Raw genomic sequence first — 23,217 nt, 5'->3', positions numbered from 1 at the left:
AAGGTGCGGGCATTCAGGATTGGAGACGAAATTGAATAAAACAAATGTTGTTAATCATAACTCATTAGTAGTTTTTCATTCTCTGAAAATTTCAAGAAAATCCGTTTATCGGTTTAATTTTGGTGAGTAAATATGTGTGTGCCATTTTTATCGAATACACCCTTTATTACATGACCCCATAGAAATAGCAAGAACAGGCATCAGCAGGATGATCATCAGGATCACATCACGCAGGTAATAGCATTTTTAACCATGACTCACCGTTCTAGTCCCATTCATGCAGCATGCAGTTGGCATTCCAACACATACAAACACCCGTTCAAAACATTAACGAACACATTCTCCGCGCCTTCTTGGGAGAGGGAGAGAACATGTCAAAAGAAAAAACTCCGAGCCGCAGCCGGTAAAGACGCTCAAACACGACGTCGGTCTGCGATTCAAAGGCAAAGCAACCGCCAACGTGATCAGAAGCATACGCCGAGTGCCGGTGGAAAATTGCGCGCTTGCTAGGTTCAGCACGAGCATGGTACAAAGCGCATGCGCGCTCTCATGGACAGTTGATGTAAGAGAGTTTAAGGAAAATGTGGAAAAACACTCGTCAAGGCCCAGTGTTTATGTTGCGTCTCCAGCTGGCTATTTTTCAAGTGAAAGCTATTGATTAAAATGTGTTTATAATGTGTGTGGTACTGGCATAGGCCATATCAAGTGAATGATTTTACATGCATCATTGAAAGTCAGAAAAAGTGAGTCACACGGAGTGACGAAGATTTTCCTGATAATAATAATGCAGAATAGAAAAAAGTCACCGCAAATCGTACGCTCCAGTGATGTGTGAAACAAATGTAGTGAACCCGTGAACCCCACTTGCTTGTAGCGACACAGCAAACGAAGCAGCAGCATCATCAGGGGTCTGCTTCTAATCGAAAACAAAAGTGTTAAAAATAGCATCTAAAAACAGTACAAGACATGGAAGTTTTCACGCAAACGAATGGTGCACATTTGGCATCGCCGTAGAATATTGTGCAGCCCTAAACAGTGAATACATACCGACAAAAAAAATCAACATGGGAAACACCCAAGCGGCAGGTGAAAGCAAAGGCAACCTTCCGAGATTGCCTAAGCAGAATCTTGTGAAAGGTCGCAGTTTTATGAAATTTGGTAAGAAAAAGCAACTCCTAGTGGATCACGATGGCACCTCAACGATGGCCATCGAGAGTAGCAGCAAATCCGATGTGGATGCCGAAAATGAAGATGGGTTTTCTCACATATTGATTGAGCACGGCGCAACAGCAACAACGACACCAATAGTAGCAGCATCCACCGCTGGCCAAGGTCAGCAACTGTCGAAATCAGCTGATTCGCTACTTACGGAAGGAGCGATCAGCAGGCGAGAGTACGAATTCATCTTAGGCCACGGAAATGATGAAAAGTCCGCCAAATGTGACGGAGGTGAGTTTTACAGAAAACACCGCACAAACGAAACAACCAAAGCACGCCTTTCTGTTTTATGATTTAGGAATCCGTTATTTTCATTATTTCATTAATTAAAGTGTGCCTTTATGCTCTTACGCGAAGCGTAGCAAGGGCACGAAGCATGGAATATTTTCTTAGACTTAACTAAATAAATAATCGGTACCACAGATAATCAACCCAGTGCGAACGAAGCGACGCACAGTGGGAGTTTTAGGAACAATAAGGCATTAAAATTGGCTGCCACTGAAAACCCAAATATTATATATTTGAAATATATGTTTTCTTCATGGAAAACTTCCATGAAATCAATTCCGCTTGCGCACGCTTAAGTACGTGTTTCAGTCCCGAATATTAATGATTTTTATATAAACGCGTCAGTGAATTTTGGTAAAAGTTACCAATTATGTTTTCAACAGTCAATAGATGACCATTGGGAAGCTATTGGGAATTTTATAGGAGAATATGGGGTCAAATAATCCACATATGTCAATTATGTATAAAAATAAATAATTATCTCCATTTTTAAAAATAACGTTTATGATGTATATAATATTCAAAAAGTTGTTTGCACTAGTTTAAAGACCGAAAATAAAGCAGATGCAAGTTTTGAGCTCATTTTGCACTGCACTTCTCATGTCTAAATATATCGCTTAATTCGAAAATTTTCAGATCTTTCATGGATGTTCAGGGTAGCAAAGGCACAAAACAAGTGCCACCATAGTGAATGAAATTGTGCGAAACAGATTTCTCGATCCTTTTACCTTAAGAATATTTCATATTAGGATTTCAGTATCAGCCAATTATAATCCATTTTGCTTCGGAAATCACCACTGTGCGACGGAAGGCGGCTTCGAAAAAAGAAACTGTATGCAAATTCAATTAAACATTTGGGTAATTTCCGTAGGTTACTTTCTCCTGACTTTGTTGCTGCGAAACAAACAAATATATAAACGTAGGTTGGTACATATGTAATATTAGGTTCGGTTCCAAATGGAAGCCGACTTGGTTATTTAGTGCATCGGCAGCCGAGGAAAAATTAAACAGAGCCATGCTTTGTTAACTTCATTTGCCATTACAAAATGAGCGTAGCGGTGCACGGTAGCCTGTTCGATGAAAGATTCGTTGGGTTTTCAATTATTTTTTTAAAGATTTGTGCTCCGTTGATTCGGAAAAGATTGCATTTTTATTGTATACACTCAATTCTGTTTTTACGTGATTCTTTTTCGTCCATATTTGTGAATGTGTGATCTAAAATTGCAATCAAACTTAAGGTGCCTTTTTAAAAATTAATAGGAAAAAATAGATTGTGGTATTCCAATTTTTGATCTCACCCCAAATGAGGGCATAATCGAAAAAATTAAGTAAAAGCAGAATTGAATGTAGAGGCAGTGCTGTAAGTGGTCACCTTAGTCGACAAATTTTCTGTGATAATCGGCTGCCTTTGCTTCCGACACTGACAAAATAAGCTATCAATGTACAGTGCCAAACCAAAATGTCGTATGACAGTCACTGTCATACGACACTGTCGTCGAAGACCATCACGTATTTATTTAGTTTAGTTTTATTCTCATAATACGAGCTTCGCATGTTGTGCTTATTAATAACATTTCAGATCAGAAATGCTTTAATTTACACAAAATTTAGGACTTGAACGAAATCACATATTCTTATATGATAGTTGATTGATAATTTTGATGATATACGTTCGCCTACCATATTAATGTTTGTGGCTCACTAGATATGTGACACAATCATTAAAACGGCCAGGCCTACTGTGCAGCGTTAAAAATTGTGTACATGTCGAAACTTAGATATTTCGAATTTATTTAAGATTCGAGTTTACTGCACGCTAAGATCAGATAAGCCATTTATAGATAAAATTTACCCAGATTGGGCAAGATGATGTTAATTATGCTCTTGAATCTCTGACTACTCTATAGTTGAAGCAAGATCTGCCTCAGTACCAAATGCGAGGTTAAATTCGATTCAATTATAAAAGACAATGCTCTTCATCTCTTTATACGTCTGGTAAATTTCCATACGAGGCAATCTCAAAGAACACCCGATCCTGCCATAACAATTTATCTGGCGAGGTTTTCAAAAACAAATCAAAAAGCGATTCTCTGCCCTGCAGAACAAAAATTTTGAAAATAAGGTTTCAAAATTAAACCCAAGTTCCAAACCTTTTTGGAAGCTCAAAAAATTCTGAAAAAAAAACTCAAAAGCCTTTTTTAGCGCTTAAAGAAGGTGGAAATCACAAATTCGGAAAAAGCTCAGAAACTTGCTAAGCAATTCAAGAGTTCCCATAATTTTAGTTTTGGTCTTACTAGTCTTATTGAGAATGAGGTTGCGCGGAATTATCTGAATATTTTCTCCCGAGAACATATTTTTGCTGATTTCTGGAGGACTGATTTGGACGAAGTAAGATATGTAACTAAAAAGTTTTATAATATGAAAGCTCCAGATGATAATGGATTTTTTATATCCTCATCAAAAAACTAGTACCTTGCCTTTCTTGGTAAAAATTATTTAACAGTTGTTTCCATTTGGAGTACTTTCCTGATAAATGGAAAAATGCAAAAGTTGTTCCAATCTTGAAGCCAGATAAAAATCTAGCTGTACCTTCTAGCTACAGTCCAATAAGTTTGCTTTCTTCAGTAAGTAAACTTTTAGAAAAGATAATTTATAATAAAATGATGCTTCACATCAATATGAACTCAATTTTTTCAGATGAACAGTTTGAATTTCGCCGTGGGCATTCAACTACTCAACTCTTAAAAGGTACCCATTTAATTCGTTCAAACAAATCTGAAAGCTGCTCAACTAGAGTTGCTCTTCTAGACATAGAAAAAGCATTCAACCGTGTTTGGCATGAAGGTTTGCCACTCTACGTTATCAAATTCATTCAAAATTATTTAACTGACAAAACTCTGCAGGTAAATTATCGACATTCCAAATCTGAACGACTACCTGTTAGAGCAGGAGTTCCTCAGGGTCATACAATCTTTGATCACGCCTTCCTTCGGAAGGGAAGTAAATCCGTTGGTCCCCGGTTCATGAGTTGATGGATCGATAGGTAGGAGCTGTCTCCCTGGCGTCGGTAGCATTGGTAGGTAGAACAAAACAAAAAGGAGTTCCTCAGGGTAGCATTTTTGGGCCTATATTTTATAACATTTGCAATCCGGACCTCCCTGATTTGCCTCAGGGTTGCCACACATCTTTGTTCGCCGACAACACAGGCGTTTCTGCTAAAGGAAGAAGTCTTCGTGTTATTTGCAACAGGCTGCAGAAAAGTTTAGATATTTTTTCTTCTTATTTACAAAAATGGAAGAACCACAGGAACCACAAACTTTGCCTGAAGAATAAACTTCTAATATTTGAACAAGTTTTAAGACCGGTCATGCTTTTTGCTGTGCCAATATGGTCTAGTTGTTGCACTACCCAAAAAAAAAACTTCAAAGGATTCACAACAAAGGTAATTTTGAAATTGCCTCCCTGGTACAATACTATCGAGTGGAGGCGAACCAGCCCAAGGCTGAAAGCCTCCTTAATAAAGCTAAATAATAATAATATAATACAATACTATCGAGGTACATAGAATTTCGAATGTTGTGACTTTAGAACAAATATCCAACAAAATAATTAATAATTTCAGGCAAAAATCGTTGCAATCCTCAATTGTAACGATTAATTCCCTTTATACTTTGATAAGATTTAGTGTTAGTTTTTAATTTTAAAATGTCAATTTTCATACTGATATACAGGTAATCTGTGTAAAATACTGTAATGCCAAGACAGGAACAATGTAAAAACACTTAGATATTTATAACAATTACGGCTGGTAAGTTACTGTAGTAGCTGAATCACCTAGAAGAAAATTAAATGTAATTTATTTTGAATTTGAAACAAATAAAGAGTTAAAAAAGAGATTCATTCATCAGACTCCATCGTGACCTAAATATCGCTCTGGCATGATACTGTTTATAAAACCTGGAATATCCGCATTACGTGCAAAACGGTTTAACGTTAACTCTTGCATTAAAAAAGTGGAACTCTACGATCCATTTCACTAATTTGCTAACTTTTTTTTTCCTTGATTTGTTTTCCGTCGATCTTGTTTTCCGTGCAGAGCACCAATGCTACCGACACCATCAACTCATGAACCGGGGACCAACGGCTTTACTTCCCTTCCGTAATCAGAAATGTTATGCCTCAGAACTTCCCTGCGACGCCGACTGGGATTGAACCCAGGCCTGCTGGGGTGAGAGGTAGTCACGCTTACCACTACACCAACGGCGCCGCTGATTTGTTAACTTGTCACATTCATTAGACCGAATGACTGATTTGAGCGCGTTTTGGAAAGTCAAAATTTTATCTAAAAAGTTATTAAGGTAACAAGTTGAGTAATAGAATGAATTGAGCAGTAAAATCAAAATATTGGACAAAGAAAACCATTAAGATTCTATTGGAAGATTGCTGTAAAAGCTCTACGCGCGATAATGATAATGCTGACAGGCTGCATAGGGAATTCATGAAAACATGACTTTTATCAATCCTGCAAAACATCCTTCGAATAAAACGACATTCCGATCAGACTGATGTGCATCTTTGACTTTTCCGGTTGGATTTTCATTTCATTTCATTACGGTGTCGTCAATGCTACATTGCACAAAGATGTAAACAAATGTTTTTCAATTACTTAAATTGCTCAAAATAATTTGCTGCTACGGCATCACTGTGAAAACCATATATAATCATTCTAGAGTAGAGTGCTTAAATGAAGTTCAGTTGTCTTTTTCATCGAAATTAGTGACTATCCAAATGTTTGCCTTCTTCGCATTTCAAAATTATTGTTTATCACATACTAGCATTTCCACAGTTATTAATCGAGAGCGTTCGATGCCGATGTTTGCCTAAAGAGGATTATTATGACCTCTTATTGAATAATACCGTCCTACACAACAAATTTCTCCAATATCACCAGAATGAGAAAAGTTTTCTTTAGTATATCAACTCATTTTCCATATCAGTGGAAATCACAAATTTTCACCATGTTCCGAGAAATGCAGCTGCGCAGGAGGTAGCCTCTCCATGTGAGTGCAAAATTGTTATAAATAATTTACGGTGAAATCATTACAGAACCACATCGGAAGTAGAACAGTTAGTTACCAAAAACGTATTCCGATTCAAGCAACAGTTTTCCTTTATGGAACGATTTTCCCCAAAAATCGCCTGTTTCCATTGAAGAATTTTGCAACCATCATCCTTACAACAGCTCTTACTTCGAAATGTAGGTGGCAAAAGTTCGCAAAAGTTTCCCTGCAATCATCAAAAGAAACCTTATAAAGTTTTTAGGATTTTTGATATGCAGAAAATGTGCGAATAGGAAAAATATTTGAGGCATCATGGTCAACATCCTGAAATAAGGATGTTTTGCAACTTCTGAGGCTTGTAAAAATAGCTGATTCCTTGCAAAATTATTGAGATCTCATACACACTTAATTTTTTTTTTGCCAAGATTCCGAGTAGCTCTGCAATTTAGTTTTGCTGCTGAGATTCAGTAAAAAAAAATTGCCAAAATTCAGCTAAAAAGATTGATTTTTGCTGGCATCTCAGCTAACAAACAGATATTTTGCAGAGATATCAGCAAAAGTAAATGCTGAGGAAATCGGCTGTTGAAGATTTTACCGCGCTAGATTGAGTGTGTACCTACTAGAAATAAGATTCTAAGATTCACGACTAACATTTTTATATGTTAATCTGAGATTGTTTTTAGACACCGTAGCCAGCTTTCTTTAGAAATACACATCGTAGTCATCCTTTGAATGCCGACCCTCTGTGTCAAGTTGGTAAACAAAGAAAATTAGTGCATGAGCTGTGCATGACTCACTTATAACGACAGTACCTGATTGTTCGTTTCTCGTAAGCAGTTGAAATACGATGTTACGCGAAGTAAGTCGAAGTTTATTGTGGTTCCCGAAAGATCTCTTCCTGCGCCACGCTTGGTTGACATCAGGGTGCATTCCATTCATTTTGACTAAAACAATGTTTTATGAAATTATGGAAGAATAAGATATTATGATCATATTTTGTATATGTAAGTAATAAGAAAAGATTGTAAAGTTTGTGTTTCACCCATCAAACCTGCAAATTTAGCTTTGGCAGAGTCACAATGAGCGTTTTTCTGATCGCCTCTTCGCGAAGAGTGAAGAGCGAAGAGTGGGTGAGATAAATTACAAAATCGCTTATTGCGTCTCTCATGTAGCAAAATTGGCAGGTATTATGTGTCAAACACAAACTTAACAATCTTTTCTTGTTGTTTACATAATCAAAATATTTTCATAATATCTTATTATTCCATAATTCCATTTTTTTAGTCAAAATGAATGGAAGGCACCCTGGGACATTTTTCGAAATGGATCCGGAAACGGCACTTTACGGTAGTGCAAGGCTATGTTGTGCACATTTTAAATCGGTTAATATGGAAGTGAAACAAAATTGTTTTCTGAATGCCATAATATGCCATCTAAGCTGATCAATTCATTCTTTTCATATCGTTTGAAAAATATTCAGAATTTGAAATTTAAGACGATTATACCACTGACAAACAGACATAACACTCGCAAGTTGTTCATGGAACAAGCATTTAATGGTCCATTTAAAAGTATCGTAGTTGGTAGCACCGCCACCTGTGGCACGTATAGTCAATTCCCTTGCGTTTGACGTTTACACACTACCGCCATCTGTTCAGCGTACTACCCACCACAGTGTATTCAACAGATGGCGGTAATGTTTTAGCGACGATGTTTTACAGTGAGAAATATTCAATGTGTTATGTCTGTTTGTCTGTGATTATATGATGGTGTAAGATTTTCCCAGTTGATATTTTTATTTATTAGAATAAGTACGAAATAAAAAAAAATGTCTCACAATCATGAAGTTATTAACGAAAAAAACCAGTTTTATTTTCACTCAGATTTCAATACCTCTTTTCTGTTTTCTTCTTAAAATAACAGTATGATCTAGTTTGGTTTTGACAGTTCAAATTGATGAATTAACGTGACGGTCGACCAGCAGATGGAAATGATGTGAAATATGATAATAACGTTTTGCTACCTGTCAAATCGTATGGAATATTTTTTAGTACATCATCAGTTTTGTAATTGCAAATCTGAAAACTAGGTATCGCATGGCCAGTTTTACCTTCACAGCAAAAAAATAATTTTGATATCACGTCAAAGTGGATGCACTACAATCATGTCGAAGTTATGGTGTAATATTACTTGCTAAAAAGGACAAAATTATCATTAATACAATGCATGAACTGACATTACGCTGCTTTTACTGCATTTGTTTATTTATGTGGTCATAAAAATTACATGAAATTTTCGACATGATTGTAGTGCATCCACTTTGATGTGATATCAAAATTATTTTTTTGCTGTGTTTGCATAAATTCATCAATTGGCAAATTTGCCTGTAAACTTGGAGACATACTTCAAGTCTCCGCGTACATCGTACGGGTTAGGCAAAAGATGTGCGTCTAACTTTAAAAACTGTCGCATTAATGGCCCTTCGCTCATTTTCAACTTATATTCAATTTTCATACTACCGTACTCTAACGGAACTATCCACCTACCCTCTTCTAAAGATCATTCTCTAGCTAATAAATATCACACTAAAGCTTCATGTTAGCATTTCCAACCAACTCTGAAAATCGCTAACTTCGCGTATGAAGTAACATAAAAACACATTGAATGTGAATTATAATGTTTTAAAGTTTAACGGTTTCTAGATTGAAAACCTTAAACTTGATATCATTGAAAATTTTATTAATATTTTGAGGGGGTGGAGTGGTTGTTTATCAAAATTCAATTAAAATTTTAAAATGGGGGGAGGGAGTTTTGAAAAATTAAAAATAATTTATACTTACACTTAGAAATAACTAATTTTAAACGTGACGGAAACCATTATGTCATATCATGTAAACAAAAATGTCATGTAACATTAAGTGCTCCGAATCTGAAAAGTTCATTACTTGACGAAAATTACGTTTGATTGAGCTGATTCTTGCATCTGTTATGACTCAATTTTATCTCAAAATTGACGCTCGTATATGTCAGTCTCAGAGCACCTAAATTTACATAAATTATTCCGAGTGTATAACTAGTGCATGACCCCTAAGTAATGCTTGCTTTTCGGTTTCAGATAACCGTGTCTGTAATGTCAAGCATGCTATGATTTTATGCATTTATTCGTTTTAAGATTGATTATCCAAATGCATTTATTCTAGTGTGCAACTTCAGTAAGTAGTTGCATGTACTCCGTTTGCAAAACTTTTATGTGTTATCCCCATGATCACAATTTAAATACACGCTAACGATGAGGTCTCGGTCAAAGTCTTCCACCCACGATACATACTTATGCTGTTGACTTAACAGCCTCGAGTCAACTGTACCGCAATCTCAATGACATTGATAACGTCTAATATACCATGTAGGGTTTTATTCAAATTATCACCTAGAAAACGTAATCTATATAGCTTTGCGACGTATTACTAACCCTTAGTTTCAACATAGCACAACACCTATGCATCCATCACATTCGTTGTACATCATCTGGTTCTCTGCAATCCCTTTTCCCTCTACGATCATCTTCACTCTTTCTTCCACTTTGTTTTTTAACCTAACAGGAGCACATGAGTCGCAGCGCAACGGCAACGACGATAATAGCCCTATCACGAAGAAACCGCTAGATACCGATAGTAAGCATGACGCAATAACTGCGGCTCATGATCGGCAAAGCATAGCTTCACTACCGGCGACTAGAAGCAACGGTCCGGCAGCAACGATGACGACATCATCGTCGATCGCCAACGACAACAATAACAAAGCACAACAGAAGCACCCCAAAACGGACAGTGCTAGCGAGTCGGTGACCTCCTTCCAAACGATCAACACCACCAACCATCCAACAGCACTAGCACAACCACCATCTAGAAGCACCAAAGCACCACAAACACAGTCAATATCGCAACCAACGGGGAACAACAAATTGCCGGCTTCCTCAGCTGCTATAGCAACAATACCTAACCCAAACAGCTTCAGTAGTAAACTGGTTCTGGGTGAGGGAACAACAAAACAGCTGGATCGCTGCACTTACGGTCCATCGTCCGGGTCGATCGTTTTGACCACCGACTCCTGGAAAAGGGCCAATTCTGTCAGTGAAAACGTAGCCTCGAACGGAAATTCTGCAGATCTAAACAAAGGTACGTTAAATAGTTCAAATTGCGATAGACAGTGTTCTGAAATGATCCAACAGGTCGCCCTCAAATGGGTGATCTACCTATATACCGACGGAATTCGTTAAGTGATCCTCCATTTTGCAACCGAATAGTTCCTACATGGAACCTTTCACTCCAACGAACAGAAATACCTTTTCCACAGTCCTACCTTCTACACCTAAGGGCACATAGCTCAGCGAATAAACCTACAGTTTCAGAATGTACGGTGCGCAACGACCTCAGTGAAAGAGCATTAAAGAGGAAGCAAAGTATGTTGTTGTGGATATGTAGCAGAGCTGTGATTGCTGTTCTACGGTTTTTAACCTTGATCGCTGCCTGCCTACCGCCACTCTCTTTACGCTTCGATGCGATGAATAACATTATTTTTTTTATGCGTCGGGTTCGCGGTTTACCTCTCATTCATGTGAAGTGTGTGGCTTGATTTGTTTCATTTTTGAAAATATCAGTGACAGATCGAAGTGTACGGATTGATAAGGCGTCCGTTTCGAGTGGATTCCTATCAGTTGGAAGGTTTGTTTGCATTAGTTAAGTAGGAAGCGAACTTTCAATCTTTGGTCGGTCCAGTTACACATTCATCTAAATTTTGAATGGAAGAAATCTAACGGTGCACGAAATGGGAGCACAAAAGTGGTACTGCACGAATCGTACACAGTGAAGTAAACTACATTTACGATGGTCTGTGGAAACGTGATATTGAAGTTCATAAAAGTGTTATGGCTTACAGTTTAGTGGAATTGGATAATTTGACTTCTACGCTGGTAAATATACTGGTGTGCTTTGAACATTGAAGTAATTCTTTCGTTGCAAGAGCAGAGATCGAGAAGCATAAGATGAGTGATGGCTTCAGGAAAGCTATTCCCTTTGGTGAATTTTATTTAAAGTATGATGATAGTGATTGGGCTACATTACTCAGAATGTTCTTTGTTCCAAATCGAAAATAAATAACATTTCATTTTTAACCTAGGTGCTCCAGCTACTACAGTAACTTACCAGCCTTAATTTGTTATGATATATATCTAAGTGTTTTTACATTATTCCTGCCTTAGAAATTCAGTATTTTAAACAGGTTTTTTAACCTACATGTCAGTATAACAATTACATCTTAAAACTAAAAACTAAAACTAAATCTTATCTCAGTATAAAGGGAATTAATCGATGCAATTGAGGATTGCAACGATTTTTGCCTGAAATTATTAATTATTTTGTTGGAATATTTTATATATTTGTTACATTTGGCTTGAATGCCCTCAATGTGATCTTTAAAAGTTAATTTTTGGTCTAGTTCTAATCCAAGATATTTCACTTGGGTTGACCAGGAAATTGGAACTCCATTTATAGTGACTACACAGACAAACAGACATAACACATTGAATATTTCTCACTGTAAAACATCGTCGCTAAAACATTACCGCCATCTGTCAAGCGCAAGGGAATTTACTATACGCGCCACAGGTGCTGGTACTATCCACTACGATACTTTTAAATTGACCGTTAAATACTTGTTCGATGAACAAGTTGCGAGTGTTATGTCTGTTTGTCTGTGGTGACTAATACTAGGTTTCAAAAAAGAAGCTCTAGCTCATGTGTCGCTATAACAAATGCTTTTCAGTATTATGTTATCATTAGATGTTATGATAATATTTTGTACTATTAAGTTACAAGTAGCGGGCGCTTTCAGAGAGTCACAATCAGCGGTATTATCATTTTCACTCACTAACTAGGCTGATTCATAAACCCAAAATTTGAGTCTAAGTGTTTTTACATTGTTCCTGCTTTGGCAATTCAGTATTTTGTCAGTATAACAATTTACATCTTAAAACTAAAAACTAAAACTAAATTTTATCTAAGTAGTCTTTTCAAACACAACTCGGATCGATAAATGTCAATCGTGTGTCATGTTATATGTATCTACTGCGTAAACGTAATAGCAATACAAGGCGGTCCCGAACAAAGTATGAGATCAAATTTAAAACTAAATTTGATGTCGTGATGTCGTTGATAATTACACCGTTTACACCGTTTTACAATTTTACCTAAACGCTAATCATCAGGTTGCTGTCATTTTTGTCGTTTCAAGGGTTAAAATATCAAAATTGAGAGCTCAAACCCTTCCTGTGATATCAAATTGAAAACTAGTTCAGCTGTCAGTGTGAGCAAACTGAAAACTCTTTTTGATGTACAATTTTCCTGCTGATAACAATTTGATGTTCTGCAATGAAAACTAAACTTCAGTTGTTGATTTGTTGTAAAAGGATACTTCTGAAAACAAAACAAAATCAACAGCAACTTTAGATGTAGATCAAACGTACAGTAAAATGAAAACAAAATTTGATATCATATATCCGGTGTGATTTGAGATTTGGTCCTAATTGCTTTTGTGGACACTTAAAAATTTTCGCCGAGATTCCAACAGCCGAGTAATTCTGCAATTTTTTTGGCTGAGATTCAGTCAAACAATTGCCGAGACTCAGCTAACAAATAACATTTTGCTGAGATATCAGCTAATAAACAGATATTTTTTCAGAGATATCAGCAAAAGTAAATGCCTAGGTTATCGGCTGTTGGAGATTTTACCGAGCTAGATGTGTCAACAAACACGTCAATCGCCGATTTCTCACGAATAAAAGCTCAATCTGGTAAACAAACATACCAAATGATAGAGCAATTATTCCTCAATCTCAGGCCTGCCCAACGTGCGGCCCGCAACGAACTTAGAAAAAGTTATGCATACGGCCCGTGGGTTGTACTATACTCTCGTTAATCTTACGCAGATGAAAACTTGGAATCATATTTGCGGATTTTGGAAACAGTTTCTTAGATTAATATTCAACGAGTGTTGGAGAGTTTTCAATAATTTCAAGATTCTCATTAAATCACTAAGCCACATACCTTAAAAAAATAACAAGAATAAATAAAGATATGGATTTTGAAACATTGCTGAATATCGTTGCTCTGTTTTCATTATTTAGTTTAGCCATTTAAAGTGCTTGTTAAACCAGACAATAACTTCTGAAAACCACGATTAGTCGGTCAGTGATGAATTCATATGCACACATACTATCAAATGTTTGGGTTCGGTTAGTTCGTGTAATTTCAGCATATATACACATTTTTATTATTTCATTGAATTCACACCAAAAATTGTATTTTTTACCCTTCTTACAAAGAAGGGTATAGATATCACTTGAAAAACCGACTATCGATCCGAGGCCCGGAGGGCCGAGTGTCATATACCATTCGACTCAGCTCGACGAGATCGGAACATGTCTGTGTGTGTGTGTGTGTACGTGTGTATGTGTGTATGTGTGTGTGTATGTAACGAAATGAATGCGCTTACGTTTCTCAGCAACCGCACAACCGATTTGGACAAACTCGGCGCCAAATGATAGGTCTTGGGGTCCCATTGAACGCTATTGAACGGTTTTGGAATCGGTGAACCGGTTCCGGAGATATGGCCGGAATAAGATCCGGTGAATGTGGGCCTTCACGCTGGATTTAACGGAAAACGTATCAAAACCATCATGCGACACATCAAATTACTACAGAATTCAAATAAGATCAATGCAAGTCGTGTTAAGTGTTCCAGACCACATTGGACACACTTGGACATGTTCCGGGTACCCCGGGGAAGTTGCTTGAATATGAATTGAATTAAAACCCATTAAATCACATTAAAATACGATGATAAGGTGATTGGTAGCCTCACCAAATAGACTACACCCGGATATATTCCGGGTACCCCCAGGTAGTGGCGTAGCGTCACTGGATGACACGGGGGTGGGGGGCTTGGTCACTGATAATGACAATAAAATAAATAAACTTGAATAAGTAAGAAGGGTCTGATCACACCATAGGTGGATAAATTCGGGTTTTAAGTACGCAATTTGATTACTTTTGGTCCAATTTGGAATCCAAATCAGATAATATGACTTGGCCCACCAGCTGATTTGGGTTTTAGCATTTGTTACGCAGTTTAAAACCGTTTGGCGGGCCTGCTCTACCTGATTGTGTTATTAGTTCTCAAGATAGAGCTTTTATTTGTAAGAAATCGGCGATTAACGTATTTGTTTGCAAGAGAAGCTACGCCCAAATCTCGAGTCACTCCGTATTTGTCACTCGTAAATTGAAAAAAAAAACTGAAATCAAATTATGTTGACATTAAAATTTGTTATCGAATTGTTATTATTTTGATGTTGGACTATGCTCGGGGGGCCTCCTCGGGTTTGACCATTTCTCGTCTTCCCTGGTTGTAGTAATATGACACAATAATAATAATACAAAAAGGTACAGGCTTAGAAAGCTCTCAACTCAGAACTGTTGAAGTGCAAAGTGTAGAGAATAATGTGAGATTGCATAAGAAATTATCAAAAAAAAATGCATTCCAACACTAAAAAGTATTCATAAGAAAATGATTCGGCTCTATCTCCGGAACCCGTTAACCCATTCCAAAAATATGCAATAGCTTTCTATGGAACCATGATACCTATCGTTTGGTTTGATGGTTTATTTATTCATTCATTTATTCATTTTGATACATGCACTGAAAAAAGTCATATGCTTAGCTTAACTTGCCTAATTAGCTAAAGTCTTCACACCAACAATGTTTTATTCCAATTTGTAAGGGATCTGGATGAAATTCATGTGGTGAGATTCCATTCAGCGTTGTTAGCATAACTTTTTTTTTATTATAGTCACTTTAACACTCTTGGGTCATTCGTGACTTGTCCGGGGGTGAGATATGAACTTGTTTCCTGTAAAAGTGTCCATTATGGTTGGTCAACTTAACAACTCCCTACTCCCCCACAGCTCCTTTGATTCGTATTGAGGTCCCCAACACCTGTGTCAAATTTGAACGAAATTGGCTACGATCTGGAGTTGCAGTAGAGATTTATAATTTGTATGGGAAATGGTCCAAAACTGTTCAATTGCTTGTTAAATTGTGAAAACTATACAAAACAACTTCGTTGAAGAATGCAAATCGATTCGACTTAAGATCCAAAGAGCTGTGAGATGCCGAGGATTGTGATCCGCCATATAAAGTTGACCCACTCTAGTGTCCGTCTTGGGATGTGCGAACGACTTTTAGATAATTGGCCTTTTTATAAAAAAAAAATTAAAATTTTATTAAATTAAGTTTTTGAGGAATAATATTTTTGAATTTATAATTTTAGCGTACGAATGATATTTTTAATGTTTTGAAATTTTCTTATGAAAATTCAAATAATTTTCTACAAATCAATCTTAGACAAAATTTGTGTAGGTCTCTCTGTTCAACTGGTAGTCTAGATTTTTTTCAAGGAAAAAAGACGAAGTAGACAAAATCTTAACAGCCACAAAGCTTCATTGGAATTTGAGAGGGTACTGCCAACCACTGGCCGGGTTGGCATGAAATTCGTCTATATGCTTTTTTTCATGGGAATTCCACTTTCATAAATATGTATGCCATCTTGACTTTTTCAGGTCATTTTTGCGATTTTAAGACCGTTTTGGCGTTAGTGTTAAAAGTTTGATAATTTTGAATCTTTACCATTTTTGACGTTTTTGGAACTATATTGGCGATTCAGTGAGAGTTATCGTTTTCAAGGTTATTATAAGAGTTTTATGTTTTAGTGATTTTAATGTTTATTTTTGCGCTTTCAAAACTATTATAAATCAGTTTAGTGTTTTAAAGCCATGTATGCATTTTTGGTATTTGGATTTTTCAAGATTATCTTGTGGTTTTTCAGGGGGGTTTTAAAGCTATTTCAGCGTTTTAGGGCCATTTTTGCATTTCTAAGTTCATTTTGGCGGTGCAAGTTGGTTTGGAGTCGTGTTTTGAGATGCTTTCTAATTAATTTGACATTGCTTTTGCTATTTTAGAGTTTTGAATATCATTTTGGCCTTCCAACATCTATATTCAATATTGCTGGAGCGTGAACTTATGCAATTTCTCAAAGTGGGTTGCAATAGGCATAAGTTTAATAACCGCTGCCTTAGAATAATAAGTAAACAAATAAAATAGTTCATTTGACCGAAACCAGCAACTTCGTTTTCGAACCTAGAAGACCGAATATGAACTCGTTTAAACGATAGGTACCTACCGTATTATGAACGTTATATAGGTGTAGGTAGGCAAAGTAGACAACGATCGTTTGCCTGCATGCTTAATTGAATTGGAAACAATGGTACCAAATACAATTGCTAATTTAAATAACGCCATTCCCCGTTAAAAGCATAAGCCTCCAAAGCATGCTGAAAAAATCCAATGTTGGAAAAGAAGATATTTACATACACAGTGGTATCAACAACACAGGGCTTTCACCGAACGTGCCAAGTGTCTGCACGCAAGGGTCTACAATATAACAATGTATCTTGCACTTCTGCATATGAAAAAAAAAAACAAACTGATTTTTTTTTCTCATTCCAGACCAATCCGGCCAAGTTATCCATCATATTGAGCATACGACCTCTTCCAGTTCGGATTCTATCTTCACGGATCCGTGCACGTCCGTAGGGCCATTCGCAACTGAAATCAATCAAGCATACTACTCGGAGGAGGATCTCATCGAAGCACAAGACGAAGAAGCCGAAGCGACGCCGATCCGAACGCTGGAAGCTTTGACCGCAGAGAAATTGAAACAACTTAGTGTTCATAAAGTGGAATCCATCGATTTGAATGCCAGCAACAGTGTTAAATGTAACGGATGGAGGGAAAAGCTAACGATCGCCAATGTTTCGAACATTAGTGTGAAAAGTAGCAACGATCAGTGGTTGGAAAAGTGTAAGGTGGAAAATGTGAACAACATCAGTTTAGATGGCCAGTGTGAAGTAAAAGCTAGTGAAGTCGAGTCCCAGAGTGTGGAAGGTGAAGAAATGGCTCTTAATTTTCGTAACAACATCATTACGCCTTGTGGAACGGTTCAGATTCAAGCCGATGGAATGACAACGCCGACAGATGAATGCAAGGACAAAAGCCTCTTCAATGTGGCTCGTGTTAAGAAGGTGGAACTGTCGGAGATCAAAACACCAAGCTCGCTCTATGCAACGCCTTGTGAGTAAAATATTACCTTTATTGCATTAGTAGTCCACAACGTGTTGTGATGTTTGATTTCACATTCCAGTATCGATCTCCCAAGTGTCTGATGGCAACCGAACAAGTTCCAACGAACAATGGGCAACACCTAAGCTACCGATTGGCGAAGGAAATGTTCTTCGAAAAGTGGTTTCATTGTCGTCTGGGAAGGCCACCGAGAGCACACCGGTGAGCAGAATCTCCCGTCCATCTTTTGTACCGGAAAAGTTGAACTTCTCGGCGTACGAAAAATTTGAAGGTAAGAGGCGTAATCTCTTCATCAATATAACGTTTCCCGTAACGTGGGTAGATAATTTTTTCGTGGTGCGTTACTGGGTGCAAGATCTTCCACATCGAACTATGACCCTAAGCTCTTCTTGTTGACGGTTGTGAGTCTCATAGAAACTGAGATTGAAAACAAGAAAAGGTTCGAACTAGGGTTCAGTATCAGCGCTTGTTTTTGTCACCTGTTTTGATTGATTGAGATTTGGAGAGATCCCAGAACTTTTCGAATGATACGAAACATCACAATTGAGCTAGCCTTCTCGTGAGATCTATTTTGATTGATAAGAGGGCCCGTCTTTGGAGAGGTCCGAGAACTCTTCAAATAGTACAGAACATGACAATTGAATGAGGATTCATGTGAGAACTATGATGAGAGGGTGCTTCAACTTTTCTAATGATGCGGAACATCACAATTAAATGTGGCTTTTTCTGAGAAGATCAATGTATGTATGATAACAATATCGAAAACGAATATCTCATTACTAGAGTTGTTTAACCGGTGTTACCGGTAATATCGTGCCATTCTGCAATACCGAAATAGCAGTTTTTAACAGTCTAATAACCGGTAATTTCAGTAATTTATGTATCCAATAATCTTCTAGTATCTTATTAAATAAATCAAACAATCTTACGTTTTAATATTGTTCGAAGGTAATTCAGCTATCTTCATAAAATTTTCATCTAAAAACAACTTTTTAATCACTATTTTGATCTGAAAACAGCTTGCATCTTAAAGTGCTTAATATGTTCCAGATCAGAGTTATTGTTGATATTTAATAGCATTGGTATTTTATGTAACTCAACACTAACCTTATGGTCATAATATTTTTATGAAATAGCATGCGCTAGCAACTGAACACCGTTTGGACTGTTGAAAGTATAGCAAATGTTTTGTGGGATTAGCTTCATATTAGCTAAAATTATGTTACTAAGCCAAAAAGGCTTATTCAGCTAAGGTAAGCGTCTAGGGTAATGGAAAAGCAGACTGACTGATTTTGAGCCACAAGAACTATTAAATCCAATGCCAATCGTATAGTGCCTATCTTGTTTTTATTGGCACTGCTCCTAGAAACCATCGAGGCATCTGTCTTCAAGGCAGTTTGTTTTGAATCCGCACCTCTCTTATCCTAGACCCTAAGTTCATTCACGCGTCGATTGCTAGACCATCTTTAATTTGAGCTGCAATTTTTTCAATAATTTTCTCAATATTTTTATGATGGTATTCCAATTGTTCTAAGCTTTTCAGCTTAAAGCTTGCATTGCCATGCTTATCGCTAGTAATTGTATCTTTTCGTGCAAAACTGCTTTTTATTGACTGCTGACGGTTTTGAAAAGATCATTAAATACTATTACAGCGGATCATAGTAGGCGGTTTTTTTTTCATCAATGATTTCAAGGTTGGCTTCAACTTTCTCGATAGCTCTTATAGTACGTGTTTGACCTTCGCCCAAGAAGTTTAGTTTCAATAACAGAACTTACTTTGTACATCGAAAGTATGTCCTAGAAACAGGCTATTGTTCCATAACTCTGCTTCATAATGATACCTTACCTCATGTACGAATTAAAATTTATCTTTTAAAAGGAACAGAGAATAATTTTTTTTAAACACTTCTTCATACTATAATTTGATGATGATCCTGTAGTGTCGTCTATGTTCAGCTAACATAGTTATCAAGTTGCCAAGTGCATATCAAGTTGCCAAGTGCATATTTGATGAAAAAAGAAATGTCCGGATTGAAAGACTCGGTCTATTACGGTAGGTTAATAGTATAGAGGGGGAGAAGTATTTGTGATTGATCACGGGCCTTTCGTTTTTTGTTTAATTTGTATATGGATGATTGTCCACGGGGAAGGGTGTCTAAAAGCTTTCAAAAAACGACCTAAAAAGGTGTCCAGTCATTTGGCCGAATACTTGAAATAGATTTTCAATTTTTGAACAATACTAGATTCCTAAATGGCAGCCCTGTAGACTTTTTTTGCACTTACCACAATTCTGGTTTTCTGACATTATAAATATGGGATTTTTTATTAAATTGTATACTGTATAAAACTGAAATTTTATATTGTTGATGGATTCATTATTATGCTAAAGATAAGCTTTTAGTTATGTAATTGGTATTTTTTAGCCACCCTTTTTAACTAGAGAAGTTTGTTGGAGTTTTGATGATCTTATTATTTTTTGCGCAGTAAACGCAGCTTGTTCTAAAATTTCATTAAAAAAAAGTTTATAATAATATTAAGAGATTTTTCCTTCTTTCAAACATGAGCAGTTCTTTGGAGTTTTGTTGTTCGGCATTCGGCAAAATTACCCGCAACCCTTACAAGCTCTGCTGTGTGGAATGTGGATAGCCCCAAAAGAGATTATCAAAATATGGCATAACCCTATCTAAAACATGAATACTTGATGAATACAGTTGGTCACCATGGCACTGTCAGTGAAACAGTAATGTAATCTAGCGGAATAATATTGTGTCGTCAGCACTAAATTAAAGTTAGGAAGTCTGGCTTTCGACTTCCGAATCTGCGTCTGAATTCCGAGTTTTACGGAAATCATAACTTTAAGAGTGTTGGTACTTTCTACAACTTTGGTACTTTCTACAACTCTTTTGCAATGCTACCAGTTACGTGTCCGACATACTGATAATTTTCATCTAAATGCACAATATTAATAACTCCAAAACTAAGCATTTCCGTGACCTGGTGTCTTCAGCAAAGTTGCTTATTATAATGAGCACCATTGGCGTAAAAAGATGAAAAAGATACATAATGACATAGACTACGCAAATGGAAATCGCCTAAATAGAGTACACGTAGCATGTGGCATATCTTGTGAACCAGGCCATATAGAATGTTACTGTCTTCGGCAAAGTTGTTCAAGGGGTTAAATCCATTTGGTTGGTGGACAATGTGCATGTGAAGATCCTGTATAAGCAATAACTACACCGTTTGAAAAATTCATGTAAATTTCTGCGAGATATAGCGCACATAAAATTAACGCTAGATTTGGCATAAATTTACGCGATATTTCGTGTAAATTTAAGCGCAATATTGCATAAATTAGCAATATTGTATGCAAGCTTGTAAACGATTTCGCTGTTTATGCCAAGTATAGCTCAACATTAAACGAAGGGAGATTTTACGCGATAGTTGAAATTCAGTATTTTTTCTGTGTAAAGATCCTGACCACCCAGGAAGTTGCTGTCTCCAGATAAGTTTTCCAGCTGAACCATGAGAGATGGTCGACAAATTAGTTTAGAATTTACCCACAACGTGGCGCTAGTATACATGTTAATTTCCTGTATAGGCTGTACCATGACATTTTGGTCATCTAGGAAGTTTCTGTTTTCGGCAATGTTTTTGAGGTGACCAAGTGGTTCTGGATGGTAGACAGATAAGTTCAGGGTTTTCTCAATACGCGGTTGGTAGTGTGCATGGGAACTTGTTGTATTATATAGCCATTATATTATTAGTTGAGAGTGAATTGAATATAAGATAATTGAGTATACCTTAAACCATAGGATAAACTAAAATATATAAGTCTAAGACCTTAACTTCTTGGTATAAAAATACAGTTATCATTCGATTGTTAAGGGTTTCCTCGTTCAAGTGCTAACATTATTGTATCAAAATAGGACTGTCAATTGATTGTTGATGGTTAAAATACATCTAGGATGAATTATCATGAAGAATATTCTGCTTATAATCCCTTATCAGCCCCATATAGAAAAAGTAGGCATTGAGAAAATTACAGTCGAACTTACAAAGTGCAATTCCCGTGAAAATATTCGAAAAATCATCATCAATTTATTGATAACTTATTTAAAGTTAAAATCAGTTGCAATAAAGCTTGCATCTTTTGTTTTATCAACGAAAAATATGGCAACTCAAAAAGCAGAACTGTAACATGATATGATATGATTATTTTGCTTAATGGGACAAACTGACGATGTTGTTTTCACATTTTGAAATTAATGAAAATCCATATGGGTCAGATATGCGTTTATAGGCAGTATACTTCATGATCCTAACCACCTAGTAAGATGCTTTCTACGGCCAAATGTTTCAAGCGACCAAGACGCAGAGTTGTTGAAAAAAATGCGAAGGACAAAAGATCGAATGGGCAAAAGATTGAAGGAACAAAAGGTCGAATGAATCCTTAAGTGGAAAAAGATCGAACGGACAGAATGTCAAACCGTTTAACAAACTCTAGTCCGAAGAGGATAAGAATCAACACATCATACGAGAGAAGGATCTCGTTTCGAGAAGGGGTTGTTGTCGACGATCCTGACTTCCCTGACTGTTATCTGATGGCAGACCGCCGGCTAGAATCTCTTGAAAGGAAATTTCAAGCGAACCAGCGGAGCAAGTACGCAACCACTATGAGCGCAAATGTTATGCGGACTATGAGCGCAAATGTTATGCGCACAAGGCTTCTCTTACGGAGCTGACTTCTATACCGACGAACCGGGTCTGGTACTTACCTCTAGGAGTAGTAACCAGACAGAAAAAAACCGGACAATATCAGATTAATCAGGGATGCATCAGCTAAAGTAGGTGAACTTCGATCAACTACAAAGTTCTTAAAGAGACGGACCTGCTAACGTCACTTCCGAAGGTTCTATGTCAAGTCCGACTGTTTCCAGTGGCAGATGTTCCACCAATTATGATGCCGATTTGTGTTTCGCGTCAGACCAGACCCGCAAGTCTACATCATGGACGTTTCCACATTTGGATCGACTTGTTTTCTAGCGTCGGACAATCTGTGATAACCGGAATGCCCAAAAATTCTCCGACAAGCTTCCCCATGCCGATGAAGCCATAATCAGCTAGCACTACATCGACAATTATCTGGATAGCTTCCGAACAGTCCAAGAAACGATGTATGTGGTAAATGAGGTGAAAATGGTGCATTCGATGGGAGGATTACGCTGCGACACTTCTTGTCCAATGAAGTGAATGTTTTGCGTGGGATCGGAGTAGTTGCGGAAGACGAAAGAAAAAAAAATGTTACTGAAGAGAAGAGGAAATATCGAATCACTGCTCGGGATAAAATGACTGCCAGAAGACGACGTCATGAGAGATGATCTTCAGCCAATTTTGTATA

General features: G+C 37.1%; 1 protein-coding gene across 3 annotated transcripts in view; it reads left to right on the top strand.

Annotated features, from left to right (window-relative positions):
• Positions 1-468: 468 nt before the first annotated feature.
• Positions 469-23,217, top strand: part of capu (cappuccino) — a 44,581-nt gene continuing 21,832 nt past the window's right edge. For 2 of the 3 annotated variants that reach the window (XM_065217668.1, XM_065217667.1), the window contains exons 1-4: positions 469-1,449; positions 10,166-10,741; positions 17,184-17,807; positions 17,878-18,087. In XM_065217668.1, the coding sequence (XP_065073740.1) occupies positions 1,065-1,449; positions 10,166-10,741; positions 17,184-17,807; positions 17,878-18,087 (1,795 nt within the window). In that variant the 5' untranslated portion in view covers positions 469-1,064. The remainder of the gene's footprint in view (positions 1,450-10,165; positions 10,742-17,183; positions 17,808-17,877; positions 18,088-23,217) is intronic. The other variant, XM_065217669.1, reaches the window with a different exon arrangement.

This window comes from Ochlerotatus camptorhynchus, unplaced genomic scaffold (genome assembly GCF_037179485.1).
Source record: "Ochlerotatus camptorhynchus isolate MF236.1 unplaced genomic scaffold, CSIRO-AGI_Acam_v1.1 ptg000078l, whole genome shotgun sequence".
NCBI classification, from domain to species: domain Eukaryota; kingdom Metazoa; phylum Arthropoda; class Insecta; order Diptera; family Culicidae; genus Ochlerotatus; species Ochlerotatus camptorhynchus.
This window is presented reverse-complemented; position numbering and strand designations above follow the sequence as displayed.